This window comes from Melanotaenia boesemani, chromosome 14 (assembly GCF_017639745.1).
Source record: "Melanotaenia boesemani isolate fMelBoe1 chromosome 14, fMelBoe1.pri, whole genome shotgun sequence".
NCBI classification, from domain to species: domain Eukaryota; kingdom Metazoa; phylum Chordata; class Actinopteri; order Atheriniformes; family Melanotaeniidae; genus Melanotaenia; species Melanotaenia boesemani.
In genome coordinates this window covers 20,347,626-20,374,540 of record NC_055695.1, presented here as the reverse complement: position 1 = coordinate 20,374,540, position 26,915 = coordinate 20,347,626, and the positions used below count along the sequence as shown (strand labels likewise).

Sequence of the window (26,915 nt, the reverse complement as noted above, 5' to 3'; positions counted from 1 at the left end):
GCTGATCCAGTCTATAAGAGGGTCTCTCGCTCAGCATTTGCAAAGTGCCACAGTCTATGGAACAAGACCAGTAGATCCACCCAGGCTGCAGAGATCATCGCAAAAAAATGCAAACTGCAACTTGTGAGGCCAGTCGAGACGAGATGGAATTCTCTCTTCTTCGCTGTGGAGAGGCTCGGAAGAATCATAAACGAACAAGGAGAAGAAGCCATCGCATCTGTTTGCAGTGCACTAAAAATCCCCATGTGAGTACTACTGTCTTTAAAACTGATTGACTGCATGAGGTAATATTCATCAATTCATATTTACCAATTGAGGTCAACACTCCCTTCGTGTGGTTAATATGTTTCCATCAACACCACACATTCCTACTTTCTAAATTAAGTAATAGTGACGTATGCTCATCTTTTTGGAAATATGTTGTTTTCTCTAGTAGTTAGACTTTTTGTATCCATTTATGTTTGTTTTTGGCAGGTTGACTCAACCGGAGATTGCGTTTCTGAGAGAATACGCCAAGACCATGAAACCAGTTGCGAAGGCCGTCAATATCCTACAGGGAGAGGCCAACGTGCAGATGGGATGGCTTGTGCCTACAATAACACTGCTCAAGGTGTGTGTCACTCCCCCTTTTCAACTCAGTACATGTAGTTTTTCTTATTTACCGTAGGATAAAAAAAAGTGCCATGTTGATATTAAACTGGATTTTTTTTTTTTACTGTGTTTGCATTTCTGTCTAATAAAAATTCTATTGATTAATCAAGGCTAAGCTCGAACAGTTCCACATCTCCTCCAAGTACTGTGGGCCATTGTTGGACGCACTACAAGCAGGACTTGAAAAGCGTTTTGGACAGATGCTTGGTGATCCAGAGCTAATTGCAGCAGCAATTCTGGTCCCCAAGTTCAGGACGACCTGGACATGTAACGAAGAGATCCTAAAAAGTGGTAAGTGACTACTGTACTGTTGCTGATGCTTTTTAGTTTATTGATGATCAGATCTTTTTGTCAGATTTACAGTATCCATAATTATTTCTTGCAATATGCATTATTCACTTGTGAAAACTAAATTACAATCCTTTTCAAGTGTATAAAATAATTCTGCTGAATATATTAATGTCCAATTTCCATGATTTTATTTTTTAATCTAGGGTTTACAGCAGTGGTAATGGGGCAACTGCTTTAAAACCTTTGATTTTTGTAATTTTGTAGGCCTTGACTACATCAAAAGCCATCTGAAGGATCAACCCACAGTGCATTCAGGTAACACTCCCCAGTCTTCAGATGAGGACGACTTCTTTTCCACCATCAAGAAGGGTAAAGCACATGAAAACACCAAAGAGCTCGAGTCCTACCTGGCCAACCCAGATGATGACATGGATGTCCTCAAATCTTACCCAGCAGTGTGCCACCTGTCTCTTATGCTGAACACACCACTACCTGCCTCAGCTGCCTGCGAGAGGCTTTTTAGCACTGCAGGACTGATTCTCCATCCTAAAAGGGCCCGCATTGGGTCAGAGAACTTTGAAAACCAGCTTCTGCTGAAGCTAAACAAACCTTTTTGGTAGTCACGTGGAGTAGAGATAATATGTTCGGGGTGGTATTGTGAGAGACAGTGTTTTATCAGAATTTTCATGGTCTGAGTACCTCAGTTCAGTTAACTCAGAAAATGCCTAATTTTCACTTCATTGAGCAGCTAGCATGGGTCTACAGTAGCCCTGTAGCGTGTGATACTGAAGTTCTCTGATGGACTCAAACTCAATTTAACATCTCTCTGAGATCCCATTAACACAAACTAAATAAATCCAGCCTGAATCAGATCTGTACCATATTCAGACTGAACTCTGATTGGTATTAACATCACGTGACCATTAAAACCAGTCTGAATTCAGTCTGTTTGTGGCACAGATCTGACTCAGGCTGGATTTGGGGCCTATTAGTGTGTTGTGATTAGTGTTGCTGCCTGGTTCGGTTCCGCAGTCCTCACATCAATGGATCTCTCGTTGAAGTTACTGAAGTTTGTTAATGTGAAAACAACACTACCTGCAGCCTGTAAGCTGAGAAAGCTGTGGACAGAAATTGGGGATGACAAGATGGAGGAAAGTGATGGATTTTCTAAAAAGCACTTAGGGTTTTTTGTTACTTAAAATTTGTTTACAGCCAAGTTGTCTCGAAGACGTTATTTACACTGACGGCTAGATTCAGCCTGAATCAGATCTGTACCATATTCAGACTGAACTCTGATTGGTATTAACATCACGTGACCATTAAAACCAATCTGAATACAGTCTGTTTGTGGCACAGATCTGACTCAGGCTGATTGTTGATTTAGCTGCTGCCTGCCAGTGTAACTGGGGAGTAAAGAGATGGGTAGAAAAGAAAAAGGTGATAGGTTTATGTTTACAAAACACTATTTGTTTTTTTTGCTCTAAGTCCAGTGCATTCTGTGCATGGCTGAAAAACGTGTTTACTGTACATATGTATCTGACTATGCTGCTGTCTTATTAAAAATATAAACTTGATTTCAAGAGGTGGGTCTACTTTCCTTGAGACTTTACATCAGTGTGGAAACCAATCCTTGGCCAAAGGCCAGTTTTAACTAAGACATGTGTTTGGAGTTTAACATTAAGACCTGAGGACCTGATTAAATGTTTGATCACATAAATGTCCTCTAAATCCTAACAGTCCACTGAAAAAAACCCAAAAAACTAGGTTTCTATGTTAGTAGCACAAACCTGTTTGGAGATATATTCATAGATTTGCACAATTTCTTTTTTCCGAAAATGGCAGATCTACAAGCTCATAGTGCTGCACTCGCTGTGCCTTGAGCTTGTAGATCTGTTATTTTTTAAAGTGTAATGGTATAAGAGTTTAAAATCTAAAGTGACACTTAAAAAAATACTTTTACTTTTACTCTAAAAGTACATTTCATAGCCTGTACTTTTTTCTTTTTACTTGAGTAATTATTTCATTGACTACTTTTACTTTTACCAAAGTCATTTTTTTCACAAGTACTTGTACTTTTACTGAGTACAGAATGTAAGTACTTTTCCCATCTCTGGTTAAATCTGTGGCCATGCGGGGAATGTGCTCCAGATGTGGCCATGGCTTCCCGTTCTGCTGGTCTCCCACCAGTTTAATGTACTTGGGTTGGACTTGTATGTTCAAGTCCACCCCCCTTTAAAATGAACGTTCTACCCAAACTGCTATACCCACTGCTAATGATTCCTATTTTATTCTCCAACAAGGTCAATAAGGTGCTTGAAGACTGGCTGAGCTCCTTCATTCGGAGCAAAAGAAAGCCCCATCTGAAGATGTCAAAACTTCAAATGACAGGCTGTGATGGAGGGCTAGATGTACCGAATCTCAGATTTCACCAGCTTGCATCACACCTGCAGGTGACTGAATCTGTCAAAAAGCTTTGCTCTAACCCTATTACTCTTAGTACCATCAGAGCCTGAAGATCCATTCGTTCTATAGAAGGCCAGTCTAAGTTGACATCACCTCTCGCTCCTATTCTTAATAACCCTAACTTCCTGCCAGGCTGTGACGACTAGATATTTAAGGTGTGGAGTTCCCAAGGGCTAAAGAAAATAGGTGATCTAGTTAAGGACCAGACTTTTTTGCTTTTCATGAGTTGCAACAGCTGTTTGGTTTAAATAATCAAGGTGTCTTGTATAGATATTTACATGTCATAGATTTTGTATTTAAAGACACCGCCTTAATGACTAACAACACCACCTCATGTGGGGAGAAGACCCTGTCTGTACGGATTAGTGAAAAAAAGCGTAACTGCTTGAACCCTGAACTCCCCTTTTACCTCACAAACTTCCAGGCAAGCGTGGGAGACAAATCCTGGAATTGCTATAGATGATGCTGACTGGCAGGAAGTCTGGTCTCAGGACATGAACATTTCTGTATGTAACTGCACTAAATCCATTCATCCATTTCTTCCGCTTATCCGGAGTTGCCTAAGCAGGGAAACCCAGACTCCCCTCTACCCTGCCACATTCACCAGCTCATCCGGAGGGATCCCGAGGCGTTCCCAGGCCAGCCGAGAGATGTAATCCGTCCAGCGTGTCCTAAGTCTTCACCGGGGCCTCTTTCCGGTAGGACGTGCCCGGAACACCTTACCAGGAGGCATCCTAACCAGATGCCTGAGCCACCTCATCTGGCTCCCTTTGATATGGAGGAGCAGTGGCTCTACTCTGAGCCCCTCCCGGATCACCAAGCTTCTCACCCTATCTCTAAGGGAGAGCCCGGCCACCCTGTGGAGAAAACTAATTTCGACCGCTTGTATTCGCGATCTTGTTCTTTCGGTCACTACCCACAGCTCGTGGCCATAGGTGAGGGTAGGACCATAGATCGACCGGTAAATCGAGAGCTTTGCCTTTTGGCTCAGCTCCCTCTTCACCACGACAGACCGATGCAGAGTCTGCATCACTACAGATGCTGCACCGATCCGCCTGCCGATCTCCCACTCCATCCTTCCCTCACTCGTAAACAAGACCCCGAGATACGTGAACTCCTCCACTTGGGGCAGGACCCTATTGCAGACCTGGAGAGAGCACTCCACCCTTTTCCGGCTGAGTACCATGGTCTCGGACTTGGAGGTGATTCTCATCCCAGCCGCTTCACACTCAGAGCTGAAGATCACGGCCCGACGAAGCCAACAGAACCACATCATCTGCAAAGAGCAGAGACCCAATCCTAAGGCCACCAAACCGGATCCCCTCAACACCTCGGCTGTGCCTAGAAATTCTGTCCATAAAAGTTATGAACAGAATCAGTGACAAAGGGCAGCCTTGGCGGAGTCCACTGGAAACGATCCTGATTTACTGAATGCGCAATGCGGACCAAGCTCTGACACCGGTCATACAGGGACCGGACAGCTCATGCAAGTGGGTCCAGCACTCCATACTCCCGGAGTACCCCCCACAAGAGTCCCTGGGGGACACGGTCGAATGCCTTCTCCAAGTCCGCAAAGCACACGGAGATTGGTTGGGCAAACTCCCATGCCCCCTCCAAGACCCTGAAGCGGGTGTAGAGCTGGTCAACTGTTCCACGACCGGAACCACACTGCTCCTCCCCAATCCAAGGTTCGACTATCTAACTGACCCTCCACTCCAGCACTCCTGAATAGACCTTACCGAGGAGGCTGAGGAGTGTGATCCCCTGTAGTTGGAGCACACCCTCCGGTCCCCCTTTTTGAAGAGGGGGACCACCACCCCAGTCTGCCAGTCCAGGGGAACTGTCCCCGATGTCCACGCGATGCTGCAGAGGCGTGTCAGCCATCGAGAGCCTTAAGGAACCCTGGGCGGACCTCATCCACCCCCAGGGCCTTGCCACCGAGGAGCTTTTTAACCACCTCAGCGACCCAGCCCCAGAGATAGGAGAGCCAGCACCAGCTACCCCAGACTCTGCTTCCTCATCGGAAGATGTGTTGGTGTGATTGAGAAGGTCTTTGAAGTATTCCCTCCACCGCCTCGCAACATCCTGAGTCGAGGTCAGCAGCCCCCCATCCGCACTGTACACAGTGTTGACGGAGCACTGCTTTCCCCTCCTGAGCCACCGGATGGTGGACCAGAATCTCCTCGAAGCCATCCGGAAGTCATTCTCCATGGCCTTTCCAAACTCCTCCCATGCCCAGGTTTTTGCCTTAGTAACTAAAAACAATCTAAAGACGTGGCAACTGCATGCTGAAGCAGATCCTCTACCAGTCAGAACAAAATAACGGCATCCAGCAGCAGCGGCTCTGTTGTCTTCATCTCAAGCCACAGGTGGAAAACCTTCTGCAGGATATTGCTGAAAACTTGCAGCCTTTGAGGAAAGAGAAGCCCTCAGCTTTCATAAACTTGTCAAATGCAGACAGGTGGTCTTTAACATATTTTTTTGTTTTATTTTTTACTTATTCATTTGGCCTGAATATTGGACTTTTATGACCCAAGTTCTAGAACTTTTCTTTGGACAAACAAGTCAGAAAAAAAACACATCACAAAAAAATTAAAAGTGACTTAATGAAAGGATAAATAATGTTTAAATGTTTTGCACTTTAAATATTGCACCTTGAGGTTTATTATTTGTTTCCTACCTCAGTCTGGTTCCTACATCAGATAGTTTAATAATTCCTCATTAAAAAAAAAAACATACCAATCACTCATGTTTTTATCCTAGTGAAAGCTGCAGCTGGGTAAATGTGTGGACTGAATGAGAGGCAACAATAGGAAAATGCCAGTATTCTGGGGGTAATTTTGGGAAAAAAGAACTATGAACTAGTTTATTTTTAGAGCTATGAACTTAGTTCAAAAATTTGAATTATGAACTATGAACTGAACTAGTTCATTTTAAAATGTGTGAATCGAACTTTGAACTAGTTCATGTAGAAAATGAACTTTCCCAACACTGGTCTGGGACTCTTACTTGTGGCATATTGGGCCCACGCTGTCATCATCTATGCTTCTAGCATATGTTTGTTGCTTTGTTCTAAATACTCACTATCTTACAAACACCTATATTTGCATCCTCAGTACTGACTCTCTGGACACTGCCCTTCCTTGCTGCAGGAGAATGAAAGGGAAGAAGTGGAATGGAAATTAAGACCACTGTCACTTATTTTTATTCTCTTAACTATTTTTTGTCTACTGTACCCACATACCCACACTCCATTGTCCTCCTCAACTGTCATATGTTAGCAGTTCTATGTGTTCTGTATGTCAAAAATGCAGTAAGAATATGAAAATAAATATATCAATCAATTAAATGGCTGTTAATAAAATTAAGATTAGTATTCAGCTTGGTATATGTGAAATTTGAAAGATGGGTCAACACTGAACAATTTTTGTTGTGTTCTTTGAGGTCTTCTTAAGCTGTTAACCTGGCCATATTCTCAGAAAAAAACACCTAAAAGATTTAAAGTAAATGAAGAATTACTCCATGACAATAAGGCACATATGCATGTTGTCTAAGGACATATGGGGACCTCACAGAATGTATTCCTAGAGTTAAAAATGTTTGTTTCTGTTACTATGCCTGAGTAAATTCCAATAAAATTAAAGAGAAATGTAAAATTTCTATTCTTTTTTTCTCTTATCTAACAGAGGATAAAACAATGTTAACAATGATTTCATGCTTACAGATGGCATTGATCACCTTCAGTAACTGCTATATTTGCAAATGTTTGCACTAGAAAGCACTGCCTTGTTTTTTTTGTGAACATTAAGGTCTAAAAACTGAGAAACAGCTAGTTTTTCTTTGCTTTTTCCTCTGTTTTTGAAGATTATGTAATTTTTTCAGTCCATATAAGGGCCGATCAGGCTTCAGAGCAGGTTTTGCTGGGTGTTGTTTGCTGGGGACGGTGCTGTAGAAGAAGTACTGTTGCAATATAATGGTTTGTTGAAAGGACTACATGTTACAACCCCTAGTGATCCCACCATTCTTGCTGGAGGGCCGCTATAAGGCTTCATAGTGATCACTGTAAAATGTTTATTGTCAAAGTATCATCCATGTAAATATACAGTTACTTCAAAATGTATTCATAACCCTGGAACTTTTCCACAGTTTGTCACATTACAACCACAAATTTATTATACAAAAAGGAGGATATAATTGTTAAGCCGAAAGAAAATTATCCTTAGTTGTCACATTTTTTCATAAATAAAAGTCTGAAAAGTGTGATGTGTATTTGTACTCAGCCCCTCTGAGTCAAGAGTTTGTCTTTTGGGGAATGTCTACCAGCTTTGCACATCTACAAACTGAAACATTTACCCATTCTTTGCAAAATAGCTCAAACTCAGTCAGATTGAATGGATGCATGTCTGTAAATATCAATTTTCAAGTTTTTTCACATATTCTCAGCAGGATTTAGGTCTGGACTTTGACTGAGTCATTTTAACACATGAATATGCTTTGATCTAAACCATTCTACAATATGTTTGGGGTCAATATCTTGCTGAAAGGTGAACCTCTGCCCCATTTTCAAGTCTTTTGCAGCCTCTAATAAGTTTTCTTCCAGGTTTGTCCTGTATTTTGCTGTATCCATCTTCCAATCAACTCTGATAAGCTTCCCTGTCCCTGCTGTATAAGAGAATTCTCACCACATGTTGCTGCCACCACCATGATGATAGTGTGTTCAGGGTGATGTGCAGTGTCAGCTTTCTGACACACATAGCATTTTGTCTTTAAAGGTCCCATATTATGCAAATTTCACTTTTTAATGGTTTTGGAACAGTCATACTGGTCCCCCCGCATGTGTAGGAGACCCGTAAGTGTGAAACTCTTTCAGGCGCTCTCTCTCCCCCCTGCTCCACCTCTAGGGAAGTAAGCGCTGAAATGAGCTTGTTTGAAAGCGTGTACGTTATGACGTCATAAGGGACAATAACCACTCCCCACAGAGCGATGGACCCGTCTACCGGCTCTCAAAGCCCGCCCTCTAAAAATCACCTAGCGCCCAGTGTTTTTCCCTCTTCGGCAACCCTCGTTAGCGGACATGGCTAAGCGACAGAAGCACTGTTCTGTTTGTGGCTGCATAAATGAACACGAAAACGTTTTTTTACTTCCATCCACTGAACCCACGAGGACTGAGTGGATTAATTTTATTTTTGGAGGAAATGTACCCGGAAAACTTCCAAAGGTTTTGCATGTCTGTGGCCAGCATTTCAAAGAGGACTGTTTCCACAACATGGGTGCATGGAAAGCAGGCTTCGCCAACCGTTTGAAGCTGAAGCCAGGTTCAATACCAACTGTCCGTGACACAGCTGGAGAGGTAAGAGCTGGCAGTTATTTTATCGTTTCGGCCTTATTAGTCTGATAGCTTGAAAATATATTAACCTGTCAATCACCTCATGACGGGCGATGCGATGGGCGGAGCCAACAGCTGAGCTGCTCCACCAGGGTTCCGCCCACCATAAACGGCACATTTCTGAAGCTGCTAAAAAGAGGGAGGTGAAGAGAAGCCGCTGCACTCAAACTGAGGGTCGATTTGTCCATACCATGGCGGAAATATTTCATTTAGATATTAATGAATGGTCTCAGATTGGGAATAAAGTGTATAATATGGGACCTTTAAGTTAAAACGATCAGCTTTGGTATCTGAGCACATTATTCCACATTTGCTGTGTTCCCTCCACTGCAAATGGGCCTTCTTATGACTTTTGTTCAACAATGGCTTTCTCTTCCATAAAGACCAGATCTATGAGGTACACGACTAATTGTTGTCCTGTAAAAATATTCTCCTATCAAAGCTGTGGATCTCTGCAGCTCCTCAAAGTTAAGATGGTCCTACCAACTGTTTCTCTGATTACTGTTTTTACTGCCCAGCGTGTCAGTTCAGGTGGACGGCCATGTCTTCGTAGGTTTGCAATTATGCCACACTCTTTCCACTTTTAGATCATGGATAGAACAGTGCTCCCTAAGATGTTCAAAGACTGGGATATTTTTTATGACTTGTCTGGTGTCTTCCGCTGTCTTAATGATGCTCTTTGTTCACGGATGATCTCTAGTAAACCTCTGAAGGATTCACAGAATAGAATACATTATACACAGGTAGACTTTCACATACTCAGAACATACTCACCTTACATGTCAGAGGTATATTAATATCTATAATAATAATGTTGAAATAAATTAAAATAAATAACTATTACACAGTGTTTCCTAATGAGTAAAGACTCTTTGAGGATTATAGGATCTTCTCTGTCTCACAGTTCCAGACTTTACACTGCACTGGCAGTCCAGTAAAATCCTCCACCCCTCCTTCTTGCCCCCCTTGAGATAAACAAACAAGAAAACAGTCGTTTGGAGCATCTGTAATCACCTTAGCTATATCCGCTGGAACTGAGGACTTTTAATTTGCCGCGCTTTTAATTTGTTTTCACAGCAGTTTCAAGCAAATTGAATTTGTTAATTAAAGCAGCAAAATGAAATGCTGAGCATTATTGACGAGGTGCTAATTGGGTTAGTGTGGAAATTGGAAGTTGGGATGAAATGGGGTGGGTGGGGGCTAACGAGAGGGTAGGTGGAGGAGAAAAGGGCATTTTGGGGTATCAGTAGTCAGGACAAATCACATTACAGGACAGAGCCCCATAGTGGCTGCATGTGAGAGTGTGTCTGTGAGTGACCACAATACATCCCCCAAGGCTGTTTTTTGGCAGTCGTACACTAACATGGACAGACAGTTGTACTTTCTCATGATTTCTTTTTAACACTAGTTAACAAAATCCTTTATGTGCAGGCATCCAAGCATGCAAATTAGCACAAAAGACACACACAGAAACTTATTTCTTATTTAAATAACAATGAATCTGAGACAATGCTATAATATATTTTACATGCATTTCTACATGTTTAACACTTCAACTACACAATAATGTACAGATGAACAGAAGTGCTCATAACTCGTCACACAGTTGTCAAAATATAACAGACTCAGCATCAAAATATCAAAATGTGGCTCAGAGTCCTCTGGTACTGACATTTACATTTGGTACAACAGATTTTCATGAAGATTTAGGATTAAAATAAATCCTATAGACAGATATTTTAGCATTCTTGAATGTCACAAAACTGCCATTTAACTTTTTACTAGGCTACAGATTTGGGGCTAAAATTACAGATAAAAAAGATTAAAGTGTAACTATACCTGCTACTAGTGATGTGCCATGAGTGAAAGAACCGGCTCTGAGAGCAGATGCTTTGTAGTGAATCATAAGAGCCAGCTCTCATTAACTACAATACCAATTTTTATTAATCAATACTTGGCATTAGCATTTAACTGTGCCTGGTTTGTTTTGAAATAATTTTCAGTTTCTTCTTGTTTCAAATGACAAGTCCTCCTTGGCTGTAAGTGTGAATTGCTTACTGGGCTGTGACATGATTTTAAATACTAAAGAAGTCCATCTGGTCTTGAACTCAAGCATGAAGGCGTTAAGAAGCAGAGAAAACATGATGAACAACTTACAATGGGCAATATAATTACTATATTATTACTTGTTCTATTAGATTTAATGGGAAAGGGTGTCCAAACTGTACGAACAGCATTCTGTAAAACCTGTCTGAGGAATGTTACTGAGGCCTGACGTGGATGTGCAGTCCTGAGGCAGTTCTGTGAAGTGATGCATATAAAAACAACAAAACTGTTTTTTTGTGTTGTTATTATAATTAGCCTTTTAAGCTCTTTACACTATCCTGTTGAAAAATTGTTTGCAAAGTTTTAAATTTAAAAAAGTAGGGCTGTCAAATGATTAAAATTTTTAATCAGATTAATCACAGCTTTCAGATGAATCTCGATTAATCACTGACTGAAGTTAAACAGCCAACATTAATGATGAAACTCTGATAAAATTGATGATCTGATTAAAACAAATTTTTCTTTTTATCACTGAAGTATGTTTGTGCAGCAGTGATAAAAGTCCTACGGTAGCATCACCCAAAGTAAACAACTGTTGCTAAAATAGATCATTGGCTGTTTGTTTTACAAGTTTTTCTTCACTTTTTTTAAATTAGATTTTAGTTGTAATAATCAGTTCAATATTTCATAAAATGTAGACCTAAAAAAGGTCTAATTTGTGCCCCCTCTTCCTGGTCAGTGCTCCTGCCTGCCCGCCCTCCCATCAGAACTTTTCTAGACCCGCCCCTGCATAGCTGAGATATAAACCCTGTCTACCACCAGTCAACTGCTGTGCTAGAGAAGGTCCAGCCAAAAACAAGACTTTGGAGTAAATATGTGACAGTGTGTACCATGAACTGCTAGTTTCCTCCTCAGCTGAACGATAAACAAACGCAACATGAGAGAAAAGCAGATCAGCTGATCACTGACAGCCGTCATGATTCATTGAACAACATGAGAGGAGAGGGAGGAAGCAGCTGCTGCATAAACACTGAGATGACCAGAGATCCACTAGAGCAGACACGTTGGTGCAAAACGCAGGATACGTTTAAAAAAGAATGCGGGAAAAGTGTGGGTGTGGAACCCTCTCATGGGAAAAGAGTGGATGTTAACCCCCCCACCCCCTGGGTTATTCTCGAATCCATCTATAGAGCCAGCTGGCTCATCTTTTCCATCTTGCCTCTCCATGTCCCGCCATCATAACAGAGAAATGACAAATGTATGGGGCTTGTTATGCCGCACATGTGTTAATTGCATTAAAAATATTAATGCAATTAATTACACCAATTAGTTACCGCCGCTAACTTGTTATTTTGACAGCCCCCAAAAAAAGTGATTACATCTGGTTTACTGATGATTACTAAGTTGGTGCATGAATTCCAAAGCCTGTCAGTCAATAGTAACAATCCAAATTGGAAATATTAAAAATTAGTTAAGTAATCATTTGTGTTGCATATTTAAGAAAAAACATGTGGAATTGTTAAGATTTGTTTTTTCTAACATCTAAAATTTCTTATTATAATTTAATGATGAAAATGGTGATATCCATCCATCCATCCATCCATCCATCCATCCATCCATTTTCTGCCGCTTATCTGGAGTCGGGTCGTGGGGGAAGCTGCCTAAGCAGGGAAACCCAGACTTCCCTCTCCCTGGCCACATTCACCAGCTCATCTGGAGGGATCCCGAGGCGTTCCCAGGCCAGCCAAGAGATGTAGTCCGTCCAGCGTGTCCTGGGTCTTCCCCCGGGCCTCTTTCCGCAGAACAAGACTTTGAACTTTGGTGGTAAATATGACATAAATCAGACTGTACTACATTGGTTATTATAACTAAGTTCTAAAATATTTTGTTTGTGCTTTGAAATATCAGTAATGTTTACACCAAAGGATATTCTGATTTAATTTATAATTTAAATGTACCACTTCAGTTTTCTTTTACATTATGTAAAAATGTTAAAGCTCAATGTTGACAGTGATTTTGTTTAAAGGACAGATTGTTTTTAATTTAAGTATCCAATTTCTGATATTTCAGGTTCTAGTGATTTGATTTGAATGGGAGTAAATGTGTTAAAACAGGATGTAATATCTACGCATATAGATTGCTGATTCTTAAATAGAACATAATATAGTATTCTGCAAAAAATTGATAATAGTAAACATTGAATTGTTATCCAATTAATTAAAATAATATTGGATCACCATCAAACTTGTGATTTATAACCATAATTAACATCATTAAATGCTTACACTACACTATTAAGGGACTTAAAGGTTTATGAGTTTGTGCACACATTCATATCATATGCATGTAGTTAAACACCTTTGCAGATTACAGTCTTGAACATCACTTGTGAACCACTGAAAAAGTACACTGAGCGGTTCAGTGTTAAGATCACTGAGTCTCCCTCTGGGTATGATGGCCCAGTGCACTTCCAATGAGAAGAATTCACTCATTTTGCTTGAGATTCATATGCATGAAGACAAAGAGAAGGGATAAAGAAAAATATATATTCAAAAAAGTTAGATTAAGAACAAAATAGTAGGTAAATAACAGACGTGAAAAGTATACGAGGAGGAAAAAAAGGAGGCAGAGAGACGAGGAGTGGGGCAGAGGTAGCCAGATGGGTGAGAGGCTCAGCAGTGGTTAAATTAGGGAGGTGATTATAGTCCTAATTACAGGCTGAGCTGCTTCATTGATAAGGTCCCAGCCTACACCTGACAACACTTACTGCCCTATTCTCGGTAATGGTGGAGATACTCAACTGTACAATGTACTGTACAAATGAGGTGGTAACTTTTGGAGAATACAGCATAGCCCTTACGTTAGCTGTAGTAAGCACTTTATTCTCCTTTTTTCCATCAACAAGCAGCCTCAAATCAAAGATACTGTAAATACCAATCATATACTCACCATGAAAAACAATTTAATCCTACTGTATACATTCTTCTGCCCAAAATCTTATGACTGTATGTTTGCCTACACTGTATAAGAAAGTTTGCATTACACTGTGAGGTTCATACATTTGCAAAAACAGCTTACTGTATGTGTGATTATGGAGTGTAAATTGAAGTTGCATAAAGTTTACACCTGACATGCAAGCTATACAGTTTTTAAACCTTTCATCACTTACTGCACATTTTTTCTCATCGCCTGCATATTTTGGACTTGTCTTTAAAAGCATCCACATTGTTATATGCTGATTTTCACAGCTTCACATTACTGTTGTACGAGAAAAACATGAAAGAAAAATAAATATTATTTAGTATAAATGATGTACATAGTGCAATAAGGGCTCAGCAATGTGATAGCACATGCTACTGTAAAACAAAACATTTCCAAAAAAAAAAAAAAAAATTTAAATGCTTAATGACTTAGGTTAAAATGAAGTTCACCCGTAAATGTTAAAGTATATTTTAGCTACATTCTGACACGACTATCGCTTATGAAAACAACTACTTTGAAGCATGAACATTTGCATGCCAGTCATCCAAAAATTCTACAAGTTAAACATGATGAAGCTACAGTAATATTACACAATGAGCTACAGGTGCTTTTGCAAGGCTGCAAACATAAAGAGGCCACAGCTGTCGTGTATAAGTTACTAATTAAATGGATAAATGGACTGGTTTTCTAGTGATGTTGACCTCTCAAAGCGCTTTATCCCGCATGTCACATTCACCCATTTACGCACACGCTCATACAGCATTTCTACGGTTAAATACTAAGTGCTTTGCTCTATCACACACATTCAAACTCCGATAGACACATCAGGATGTGGGGTTAAACGTCTTGCCCAGGGACACTTTGGCATGTAGTCAGGGGAAGCCTGGAATCAACCCATCAACTTTGGCAGATAACAGCTCTTCCTCCTAAAGCTACAGCCGCCTCATTAGAGAAGTAACTGACTCATTATCCATTTTTATTTACCTCACAGTTACAGAAGACATCAGATTACACGAGTGAGCTACTGAGTGCGGGATATAACAGGTTAATAGATAGTAACCTGTTATAAGGTATAAATAATCTCTTCAGAAATTCTTGGGGAACTTTTAAATATGATGTGCCACCTTGACAATTTGTACACTAAATCTACTGAAAATATAGTCTAACCTAAAATTTACATGATTCTATTGACTAAATTATGACTAATACTAAATGACCATTGAGTCACAAGACTGACTAAAACTAAATAAAAACTTCCTGTTAAAATGAACATAAATCACATAAATAAGGTAGAATATAAAAATCAAATGGAGATTTTAAAACCTATGTTCATCTTTAATAAGTATCTTTTGTGTTTATTTTAATTTTGTTTCACCATAAACAGTGTGGAAACATTATACTCTCACTCATCAGCTAGGTTTACATGCAAACAATACTTAGATGAGGTGAGAGAAAATTTATGTTTGATCCTAAAATAACTAAAAATTCCTCTCAAAACTTCAAGGAATAAAAAGGTGGGCGAGTCAGTGGCTTTTAAAAGTCAGAAATACTGAAAACACAATTTGCAGCAAAAAGCACAATAAGACCTCTTTTAAGTGTTATTATTAGGTATGGGTTCATATTTGTCATTTGATACTTGATGTACCAACTTTATTTACTGCAGCCCAGCCATCATAAGGTCATGAATCTGTCCTTGACCACCCTGACAAACAGATTGAATATAATATAGTTTTTCCACAAGGTCCGTATTTCTGCACATTCTAACACATAATGCCCAATTTGAAGAGGGGGAATCTGAATGCTATTCATGGCCACTATTACCAAATGTTCTCATCTAAGAGAGTGCACTCAGCAATACGAATCAATCTGAAAGGGATTGAATTGTTGGGCGCCACTGTATTTTATGCTGCCAGTAAATATATCTATCTTGTTCATAACAATTTGCAGCTCTGTGTTTTGTAATCATAAAAAGGATAAGTTTGGGGGAGATATGAGAGCCGTTCTTTTGAGAGTGCTGATTGTAGCAGGCACCATCTGCGAGAGGCACACAGCTGCCTGCCTCATCAGAATACCTAATATTCCAATGGAGGGGCTCTAAGTACCTGGCAAGCCCAAGTAGATAGATAACAAAGAGCCTATTAAATAACGGACAAAGTGGCCTGTGAAGGTAGGGGTGGGGGATATGGAAGTGTGTGAAGGGAATTAGTCTGTTAGCTCCACATACACTCTGAGATGAGATAGCCCTGAGTTCTAATTAAAATTCTCATTCCCATCTAAGGTGGTAATTTTGATCTAAGAGTGGAAAGTTTGATGTTTTGCCGACAGTCTTCTGTTTCTGCTCTCTCCATTTCCCAGTATTTCTCTTTCCTCCGTCGTGATCAAAAATCAATGTTATCTGCCCAACCTGGTAATTCTTCCTCACCCTTGCTCAACCTTAAAGTCATGTTGAAACCATCTGATAAACCCCACTCTCAACATAAATTGTAGTGTATGGTATAGTGTTGTTGGCGAGACAAAACAATAAATTAAATACAATACAACAAAGATAAGTACAAAAAGTTGCTGGCTTTAGGTGTAATTAAAGCAACCCCCACCTGGCAGAGTGTTGCTATAATCATAGCAGTTCCTGTTTAAATTTTGGAGGCCCAAAATGTAGACAAAAGGAAGCAAACAAAGCAAAACAAAGCTGGGAATCAGGACACAGGTACACTGAACACAACTAAATCTGCATGGTAACACAACACTACAGAGTTGAGGAGGAAATGCAGGAAAGAAGCTGAAACTATCAAACTGATAACTAACAAAGGCTACCAACATAATGAGGTACTTTCATTGAAATAACATTGTTTTTTATTTAAATGTTTTATTGAACTCAGGAATAAAAATGTCAAATAATATTTTAGATGATCAGCTGATTAAATGATTGCGTTAAATCAACCTGTGCTATCTGATATAGATGGCTGGTTCCTGCTTTGAATTAAATCTTAAGTCATATTTTGGCAGATTTTGTGATTTCAGCAAACATTGAATGGTTTTCCACTAATCAATATTGTATATATATATCAAACTTAAGATTTATACCCTTAATAAATACAATATGATGTAATACCAATAAGAGGACAGAAGTGAGCAGAATGAAACTATTAAAAAGGAGGGAAAGACCACAGGGATTGGAAGTAAACAAGACAGTATACAACAGAAGAATTCTAAATTAAAACTAAAATAAAAACTAATACTAGGACAGAATTTAAATCCATGCACTCTACTGTATGGACTTATTCTTCTTGTATTATGACAAGAAAGTGGTTTCTCTGTTGAAGAACTGGTTAAACTGGAGCCTACAAGGAGGTTTTGCCAAGTAACATGCAGTAAAAGTGATGTTTTAGACAGGCAGTACTTTGTTAGCTATCCCAGACACTAGTACTAAATGAGAAAATGGAGCAGGACCCTCAGCTGTTTAACTTCACTCCTTTCCATTCCTTGAGGACATTACCATTCCTAAAATGATGCTGAATTTAAGAAAAACCAAACCTCTCGGACAGAAATCAGTAAGACCTAAATTCAGAGTGAAGCTGAAAACTGAACAATTTCGTCTGCCATTAGAGCAAAGGTGTGGCCAGAAGTTTAACGGATTTATCCATATTGCCCCAGGGTTCATTTAAGTGGTCAATGGAGAAATGTTTCATCAGTGTGAAGGACGTGGTCATTATGCAGTGTAATATTTACTGGCACACTGACAACTGACCTGTTAAAGTTTACTGAGCACAATCACTGTGAGTTGCGCCCAGCATGTCCTCACTAGGTTGACATATGAAGAGCATAGTTTTAACCCAAAATTGGGAGGGGGATACAGACCTCACTGACAGAGACAAGTACTGCTTGTACTGAGACCATAATTACATTTGTGCTTTTAAACTACAGCTTGTTTTGTTAGCCGTGTTTACCGTACTGCATTCATTTTTTCTCTTTCCATCTAACAGTCACTCTAAGCTCTCTCTCTCTTGCTTTTCCCCTTTTATCTGTCCTTTTTTTCCACCTCATTACTTCTGGACAATTATATTTTAGTAGAAAGCCTCTCAGTCGCAGCCTGCTGTTGGCTAAAATGAAAACAGTCAGTGAGGAGGCAAGGCGATGGATCACAGTGTCAACACCAAAGTTATCATCACCTTGCTTGATTTATACTTCTTTAGCATTCTTTGGTGTTTCAGTGCACTTTGCAAACACGCACCTGCATACATGCACATACACACACAGAAAATTCTCTCAGATGAGCAGGCTGCCCAGGGTAGCATTAAGGGACTAACTGAATTGCTATCACTCTGATAGAGCGCCTTCATTGAGGCTGTAAAATTAAACAGCCAATTTCACCTGGTAATTGGATGCTGAAATATTCGTGGTCAAACTCTGCCGTAAGACAGTAGCATAATGCGGTGAAGAGAGTGAAAACATAAGGCAGATCATCACTTTTAATGCTCACAATGGTGTGAAATCAGCCAACTTTCTATGCTACCATACCTTGGTGTCCACTTGTAGATTCTTCTTTGCTGTTACATTGGAGAGTGATATTAGCAGAGCTCTGGTTCTCCTGAAACAGCTTCAGTTCAAAAACACGGTTTGGTTGAGATGATGATGTTGGTATTCAGATCAACACCACTTAAACAGTAATTATCTCAGGGTCAGATATTAAAAATTCTTTCAGTTTTCTTTTCCAAGCTATAAAAGTAGAACATTTAATTGCCATAAATATACTCTAATTAAGAGGCATGAGCCCCTGTGATCTTCTACACCCTGCTCACATATATTGGAAAAATAGCATTTACACTACAGCGTAGTATTTGCTAATTACTGGCATTTGAAAGAGAAGTAACGCTATATGCTGGCAGATGGCGATACCTTGGGGGTTGAGTTTCCTTTCTCGCCATACTGTGTTTGCCGATATAAGCTATGGAGATGCCACCCTTGGGTGGTATGAACCTTTCGTCTAGGAGTGAGTGCCTTTGCTGGGATCAAACACTCAAATGAGCCGTGATGATGAGCTTGGTGATACATGCTGCTGTCTCCCAGTTTCAGCCACAGAGGACTTCCCGCCTTCTTCTCACATTCCTCGCCTTTAAGCTCAGGCTCTAGTGTTTGAACCTAACTTCAGAAGACCTTTAAATCTTTTATTGAAAATTTTGCACTCGACCACATGCTGCTTGTTAATTGCTTCTTTTATTATTGACGGATGGAGATGGGTCTGTTGAAATGAGTGTACAGACAAAATGTTCTTCAAACACAGTCCTCAGCTCTCGTGGTTACTGATCATGGCTGTTGTCTCTGGAAAGCAGGGGAAGCCCTCTTATTAGGGCTACAGGAGCTTTTAGGACTACAGATGGGAGCTGGTTGGATCAAACTGTACAATTTTGATATGACCTTGGCATTTCAGCTGGACGTGGGTCTTTAATATTTTATCAGCACATGCAGCTACACATCCCATTGGGAGCATTTTAGGAACTGTTTTTGTCTGTTCAGCTTTTAAAAGTCTGGCAAAGTAACATATTCCTATAATATTTAATTGTCATATCACTCATCTTGTACAGTCAAAACACCTTCATTTAATCTTCACTCCTTTCTAGTGTTGTATATAAAAACAATTAATCTAAGATTAAAATACCAGTGAATAATAAATAATGGATGAGGTTTAAATAGCACTTTTCAATGCACCCAAAGCACTTTACAAATTCATAATTCATTTACTCCTCATTCATACTTGGCAGTGGCAACTACATGCATAGCCACAGCTACCCTGGGGCAGCCAATCCGCATCAATGGCCTCTCCGACCACCACCGAACATTCATTACACACATTTATACACCAGCACTGGAGGCAAGGAGGGTGAAATGTCTTGCCCAAGGACTCAATGACAGATTGACTGGGGTAGTAGGATTCAAACTGCTCTACCACCGAAGACACTGCCACCCCAGCTGATGCTAGATTGATGCCACCCACAAGATGTCAATAAAACAACTGATTAACTTGTGTCATGAAAACGAATTTAACACATTCTTTCAACAAACTGTTACAGTGTCTTAAATATTGTGCCACAAAGATACAAGTTTTTGTCCAATCATTTACAAATTTTGGCCTCACAGCTGTTGTGGACTGAATCTGAGGATGTTTAAAGGTGGAAGTTGCAAAACATAGTCTTTGACTTTAGAGGTAGAAGTTAGGGATGGGTAGTTCTGAAGTTCTGAATTTTCCAATACTCATTTAAGGGTATGGGACTGTTTTTTAAGAACTGTTTCTTTTTTTTTCTTTTTGTCTGCTCAGCTTTTAAATGTCTGGCAAAATAACATATGTCTATAATATTTATTTATCATATCACTCATCTTCTACAGTCAAAACACCTTCATTTAATCTTCACTCCTTTGCAGTGTTGTATTTAAAAATCCTTAATCTAAGATTGAAATACTGTTCCAGAAAAGCCCTAAAAAAGGTCGACTGTGCATTTTTTGGGAAAATGCACAGTGCTGTTTTGTAGACTGAGGTTTGTCCAGTATAATCAGACCTCTATCACTCAGATGAAACTAAAAAGTAGGCATCTGCATCACCTCCTAATGTACAGTTTCTATAGACTAATCTGCAAGATGTGATGCACCATCTTGGGGTGCTGCAATTACTGAGGCGGCAAATCCTGATTACACATCTGCTGACATGGACACCATCATGGATATATAGATAAACAGCATAAGACAGTTGTCTACATTTACTGATAAGGGTAGCTTATCTGGAGATCTCAAAGTTATTCTGTTTTAATATTAGACATCAGTGCATCAGTGAAAACTATGATTCATCTCTTAGTAACTGCTTTTAATAACTGACAACCTACACAGGAATATAAAACATGTTCCTTGTTATAACTGGTTATCAAAAATTTGCAAAAAAACAGAAGTTGTTAATTTTCTATTTTGTCAGATATTTGACATAGTTTTGTTATAACTAATTTAGGCTGCAGGACACCATGTGTGAGATCTGTTTGTATTACTGACTAATGAATTTCAGGTTACAATATGCCCTGAAAAGTGTTTTTAATGTTACAATTCACAATATTTCCAAAAATCAGTCATTAACTCCCAGCAACACCGCAGCCCCTTGTCTCCTAGTCCGGTAGCATTAACTAGCATAACAAAGGTTACCTATTGCCCCTAACCACATTTAAGGTTTTCCACTGCTGTTTATAGCTGCCAAGAAATGCGCAATTCCATCCAGATTTCTTTGGCACTGTTAAGAAAATAGTCCAATTCTCATCTGTTCTGCTCTGACATGCACATAAACGTCATCTTAGCAATGGCGAAGGGTATTTTTAGTCTATAGGTACAATAAACACAGACCCCTATCCTTGAGTCAAAGTGCAGAAAGATTTCCTTTGAACAGTTTACTGAAGTAAATATCTGACTTTGTACAAATGTTTTATAAACATTTGTACCGTGACTGCTCATTTTCCCAAATATATATGGATATATATGAAGGTAATTAATGGCGAGATGAAGAATCTCTTGATATTGCAGGCTTTGCTTAGCACACTTTAAAATGTAGGTGGTAAACAATAAGCACTGATAAATCTTTTTTTAAATAAATAAATAAATAAAAAAAGAAGCCAATAACAATTCAGGCTGTTTAACTTGCACATCAACAGTCTTGTCAGCCAGCCAGCCAAGCAGTCAGTGTCAGGGATGAGACAAGGCCATAATCCAATTCTGGTTTTTACACGGCGTCATGCCTTTACCTTTGACAGCATGATTGATGTGTATGTAAATGTGTTTTGAGGAGGGCTGTGAGCAGCTAGTTAAAGCAGACATTTAGGGCTGCCTTGTCAAAGACAAATAGAAGGATGGAGAAAGACAGAGGAAGAAGGAGGAATCAAAAATAAAGACAACTATTGATCCATAAATGAAAGAAGACGGACATTGGGAGAGCCCTTGCCAAGGAGTTATGTACCTCTTGAGCATCTCTCCAAATTCATAGTGAGGCAGTTTGACAGCTCCACAATGGTGTACTATAGGGAGTCTTTTTCGAACACACTAAGCAGAAAAAAGGGGACTGCTTTTTCAAGTGCCCTCCCTATTGCCCTCTCCCACATCAGCCTTTCTTTTCCCTTCACCATTCTGTAAGTCAAAAGAGAAAAGGAACTGAACCTTGAGGTCAATACAATAAATGGACGGCAGATTTCTCTGTAGGCACAGCTGGTAAGTGTGTGTGCGGTGTGTACAACTGTGTGTCTTCATGTGTATGTGTTGCTGTGAGCATGGCTGTGATTTCATTTATTTTTTTCTCTGTCTGTGCTTCTCGCATGTTTCTGTGTATCATGTAGAGATGACAAGTGTAAAGAAATTTCAAATTTGCCCGCCTGTCTCCACAGCAACCAAAGGAAGAGAAGGAAAACAGGGTATGTGTGGAAGAAAGGGCAGACAGAAATCTATAGAATGGTGATGTTGCTATCCTAAAATAGTGACTGGGATGCATTCACTTTCTATTCCACATGAAGGACAGTTTGTGATTAAAAAAACAAAAGATAATAAATAATGGATTTTGACATGACAAAGTCATCAGAGAGTAACAAAAAGGTTATTCTTTCTCTGCTAAATTTTGTAGCAGTAAGGTATGAACTTGGACACTGATTTAATCATGCTGAATTAGATGAAACTGATTTGATTAGGTGAAAGTGAAATTGGGCCAGCAGGCTGTAACAGGATGCAAATACTGAAAAAAAGAGCATAAAATCTAATTAGAGGTTGCATAAAAGCACTTAATCTGACAAAGTAAATACAAAGCCTACTGGAAAGTTCTTAGACCCTTTCAAAGTTTCCACATTTGATCAAGTTTCCGATTCATATTTGAATAAATTCCCTTATTTCTAAACACATTAATCTGCACACAGTTTTTTTTACAATGCTTTTGTGGACAGCTGTAGCTCAGGAGGAAGAACAGTCATCTCCCAACCAGAAAGTCAGTGGGTCCATTCCTGACTATATGCTGAAGTGTCCTTGGGCAAGACACTGAACCACAGATTGCCCCCTTGATGTGTCTATCAGTAGTATGATATATATTTTTCTTGAAGGAAACATTCAAGCTCAACCAGGGTGGATGGGGAGGACCCTTATGAGATGCACTTTTCTATTTTAGTTGTGGGTCATTTTCTTTTTGAAGTCTTGTTATGTTTGCACCTGAGTTTTCAGTTGGGCTTCCTTGTGTTCAGGTTGGGTTTTCTATGTTTTGTTTTTTTTTATTTATTGATGTAGTTTTCCCCTTATGCAATCTGCTGTTTTTACTCCCTGCTCCCTTGTCACATTTGGTCCTCTGTTACTAAAGATGGATGTGTCTCATCTTTATTAGGTCCAATTAATTCAATTAACACGTAAATAAAGACCAGTGACAGAAGTATGAGCCACCACAGATCCGTATGGTGTGTTTTAAAGGTTTGATTACCTGTGTAAGATGAGTCTGGAACACAAGAAAAAGTTCTTTCATTTTGATATTTGATATAACTGTATGCATGTACTGGAATGAGAATTAATTTCTCCTGTGTTCTTTTACCTGCATGGCCCAATTTTTCAGATCTACCTGCCACTCCACTCCACATAACAAGCTGAAAGTATGTGTGAGTGTTGCTTTCTCATTAAAGCAGACCTGCACAGGAATTGTCCATTAGAGAGGTGGTTCATTTCAAGCTCTGTCTTCCACAAAAGAATTGAGCAGGCAAACTTGAAAAGATAAGGTACACATATATGATATTTCTTAAAAGTATCAGGCAAAGAAAAGAAAAATGAAGACATTTTTCTGAGAGTTTTGTTGAGTTTCTTGCTTCCTTGCTATCTATAGGAACTCCTGTGTGGGAATAGAAAAATGGATTAATAGGGAACAGAATAGTCATTTCAAGTGAAATGTTACCACAACCATCAGACGGCATCAAACAAAGAGACAGAAAAACAGAAGAGGCAAAAAAAAGGAAAAGTACAAGAGAGAAAAATTGTGAGGAAGAGTGCAACAGAAGGAGAGACCCCACACATCTCCACCATGCCCCTGAATGCCCTGTGGGCCCTGCACTCTGCTCTGCTGTGACTCTGATGAAAAGGGGGCCTCAATTCCTTTCAATTTGGCCAGTGAGCCCCAGTCCTGTTAAAGGCAATCGACTGGCTGAACACAGGCAGTATATCATAATATGCAGGTGCAGACGAGCCCTGCAGAAGAGAGAGGGGAGACATGGTACCTTAGGAGAGAGAAAGGACTCTGGCATCCATCTCTCTCACACTCAGGCTGACGCTCAACCATGAGGGAGAAACACAAACACACACATACACACAACAATGGGAAAGCAAGAACATGAGAGGAGAGGGAGAATAGAAAAGCAAAGGAAAAATGAGACCCATCACTTCCTTTTTTTTCTTTCTTTTTTTTCACTTCAGGTAAAGACAGACTCAAAGAGTAAAGAAAACGTATTTTGAGCAAATGTGGGATGGTGAAGAAAAGCCCAACAAGAAAAAGAAAATCTGCCTGGAATGAGAGCAAGGTGTTTGTTTGTGGTGGGTAAATGCCTTTGTATGCGTGGGGAGGCCAGCAGCTTGGTGAGAGCTGTGTGTTATCACGGGTCTCCAGGCCCCCCAGGCGTGCCGCACTGCTGGCCCAAGTCAGAGGGGTTGAGTCTGGGGGAGGAAGAAGAGACAGAGCTCTTGCTCAAGGATGGATGAGAGGGCAATAGACTGGAAAGGGTACCGAAGGCTGAAGAGAGCTGTAAATTACACATGAAAGATCTGATTAATTCTGCAAATATTCTGTTTATTGACATTCCTTTCCATTAACTGACATGAGTGCAATTAAATGTCTGGTATTCAAGTGCTGCAAAGAAGCCATGTAATAAATATATTCACATGCATATAAAAGTTGCCTCTCCATGGCTACGCTGAGAATGCCAGTGAGTGCTGTACGCTGACACTGAGGACTTGTGGTACACGCTTTGCTTGTAAGAATATAAAGAATTCATACTTTTTCATCCACTTGGGGGGCTGTGAAGTACAGGCTCAGGTCAACAACCTGATAACATGTGATGCCTGATCTGCTTCATGGAGAATTCGTTTCACATGCAGTTATGGAGTGGTGAGGTCTACAACTGCAGGCAAGGATAAAAGAGCAGCAAGTCTGCAATCGCACAGTTTAACCCTGACCTGTCAGTCATGCTTGGCTTTCAGCTCAAGCTCATTGCTAAACATACTGGGTTGAATCGATTCTTCTTTATCTAGGATTCAAAAGTAATATAACCCTGCAGAAAAAACAACCAATGTACAGTCCACATACAAATTAGTTTGCAGCTGCACACATACTTGTTTAAAAGAGCAACAGCAAACTTTAAATATTTACAGATTTCATATATTTTATAAAAAATTATTTGCTTTTAAGGATTAAAATCTGTAATCATATTTTGCACAATATTAAAGCTGGTGTTTTAAACAGAATCAGATGGGCGTGGTCTCCACAAAATCAAAACCAAAACTGATTCAGATATAAAAATTGATGGCTCAGTTTGTAGATGTACCACAACATCATCAAGAATACATACTGAAAAAAAAGACGTTCTAAAAGTCTGTTTTTTACTGAATTCAAATGGGAACTTGATTGAGGTAACTCTGCCAAACCCTAAAAAACTATGAAAAAATTAAATTAAAGTTTGCCACAGCATGCCCACCACCTGCAGCCGTTTAATTATCAGTTCATGGAGATTCAGCATCATACCTGCCTCCACTAATGTTGGCTACACTTGATTTAAATGGTTTACACAGATGTCCTCACCCTTGCTGCTTTGTAACAAGCATCGCAACAGGAAGACCAAATGGAGCGCAGACTCTCTTGCTTGTGGTGAATGCCAACAACGCAAAATGGAGCTACACCTGACTGTGAAAACTAGACTGGCCTGGCTCACACTCCACGACTCAATTTCCTAACCACTAGTGGTCTTTTCTCTTCAGTCACTCTTTGTCCTTTGGTGGCTATGATCAGGTAGGAATATACCGTTTAGATGCCCTGTTATTTATGTCTGTATGGTATTAGGTTTAAGTTGAAATAATCTAGTCAAACCTGTTTGGAAACTGATAATGTTTTTGGCTTTAATGTTCATTTTGTTCAAACAAAATAAGACAAAATTCCTTCCTGGGACAATTTTATAGTAAATAATTCTGGATATTTATGTAGAACTGTATTTCTTTGCTCTCCAAAGGGTTAATGCTTCAGCATTGTGAATTTCTCACACCACACAAATATCAACCAGTTTTAGAGCCTTTTAGTGGAAAATTTCATGTTAATCTAGATCCACATCTGCCACATCTCAGCAGGGAAACACTGCTTGCATTAACCATGACAAATATGATTAGCTGCTGTTAACTGTGGATTTTGTACTGTATTAGCTAATCTGGTTTTCTTTTGAGAATGCACCTCTGGAACAATTAAAACAACCAGTGACTGATTAAATGTCCAGCTGGTTCACTTAATATTTCTTCAAAACAGTCTCAAAAAATGAAAAACTAAGCTTTGTCAGATGTGACATACAAAACATACACAGAACCATAATATAATGTAGTATACAGGTATAGATGCTCGCACACATACAAACAAAAATACAAGCACATGCCTGAAGTGAACATGTCTAACTTTATGCTTTGCAAGTAACTTTTGACAAGTTCTCCTCCACATCCTGGAGTTGTATTCAGACGCGCTAGAAGTGAGTGCTGGAGAGCAGTCATGTAGAAAGAGAATGCTGTTACTGGAGTTATTAACAGGCTCCTGTGTTTCCCTCCTCTCAGCTGAGCTATTCAGAGCATAGCGTTCCTCATCTGCCACAAACACATGCCGACAGACAGACGCAGCAGACGGACACACCACACACCCCTTCACGCGCTGTGCAGTAATATGTTTTTCGCCCATTTACAACAAATTAAGTTTCCCTCAAAGTGAATTTCAAGCTTGGCTGCTTTTGGAGGGCGAGCAACTCTCTTTTCATTAATTTTCATTCTTTTCCCGCGAACAAATGATCTACTGTACAGCGTTACTCTCCACTCGCTGTTTTTTCAC

General features: G+C 39.7%; 2 protein-coding genes across 2 annotated transcripts in view; one reads left to right on the top strand and one right to left on the bottom strand.

The window, feature by feature from the left end:
- The window catches only part of agbl4 (AGBL carboxypeptidase 4), a 357,829-nt gene that overhangs the window by 138,454 nt on the left and 192,460 nt on the right, over nt 1–26,915 (bottom strand). The gene's annotated exons all lie outside the window — the stretch shown is intronic.
- LOC121653173 lies at nt 492–2,477 on the top strand. The gene is made up of 3 exons (XM_042006462.1): nt 492–610; nt 762–942; nt 1,207–2,477. Exons 1-3 carry the CDS (start codon nt 521–523, stop codon nt 1,560–1,562), a joined length of 627 nt encoding a protein of 208 aa, XP_041862396.1. The 5' UTR covers nt 492–520; the 3' UTR covers nt 1,563–2,477.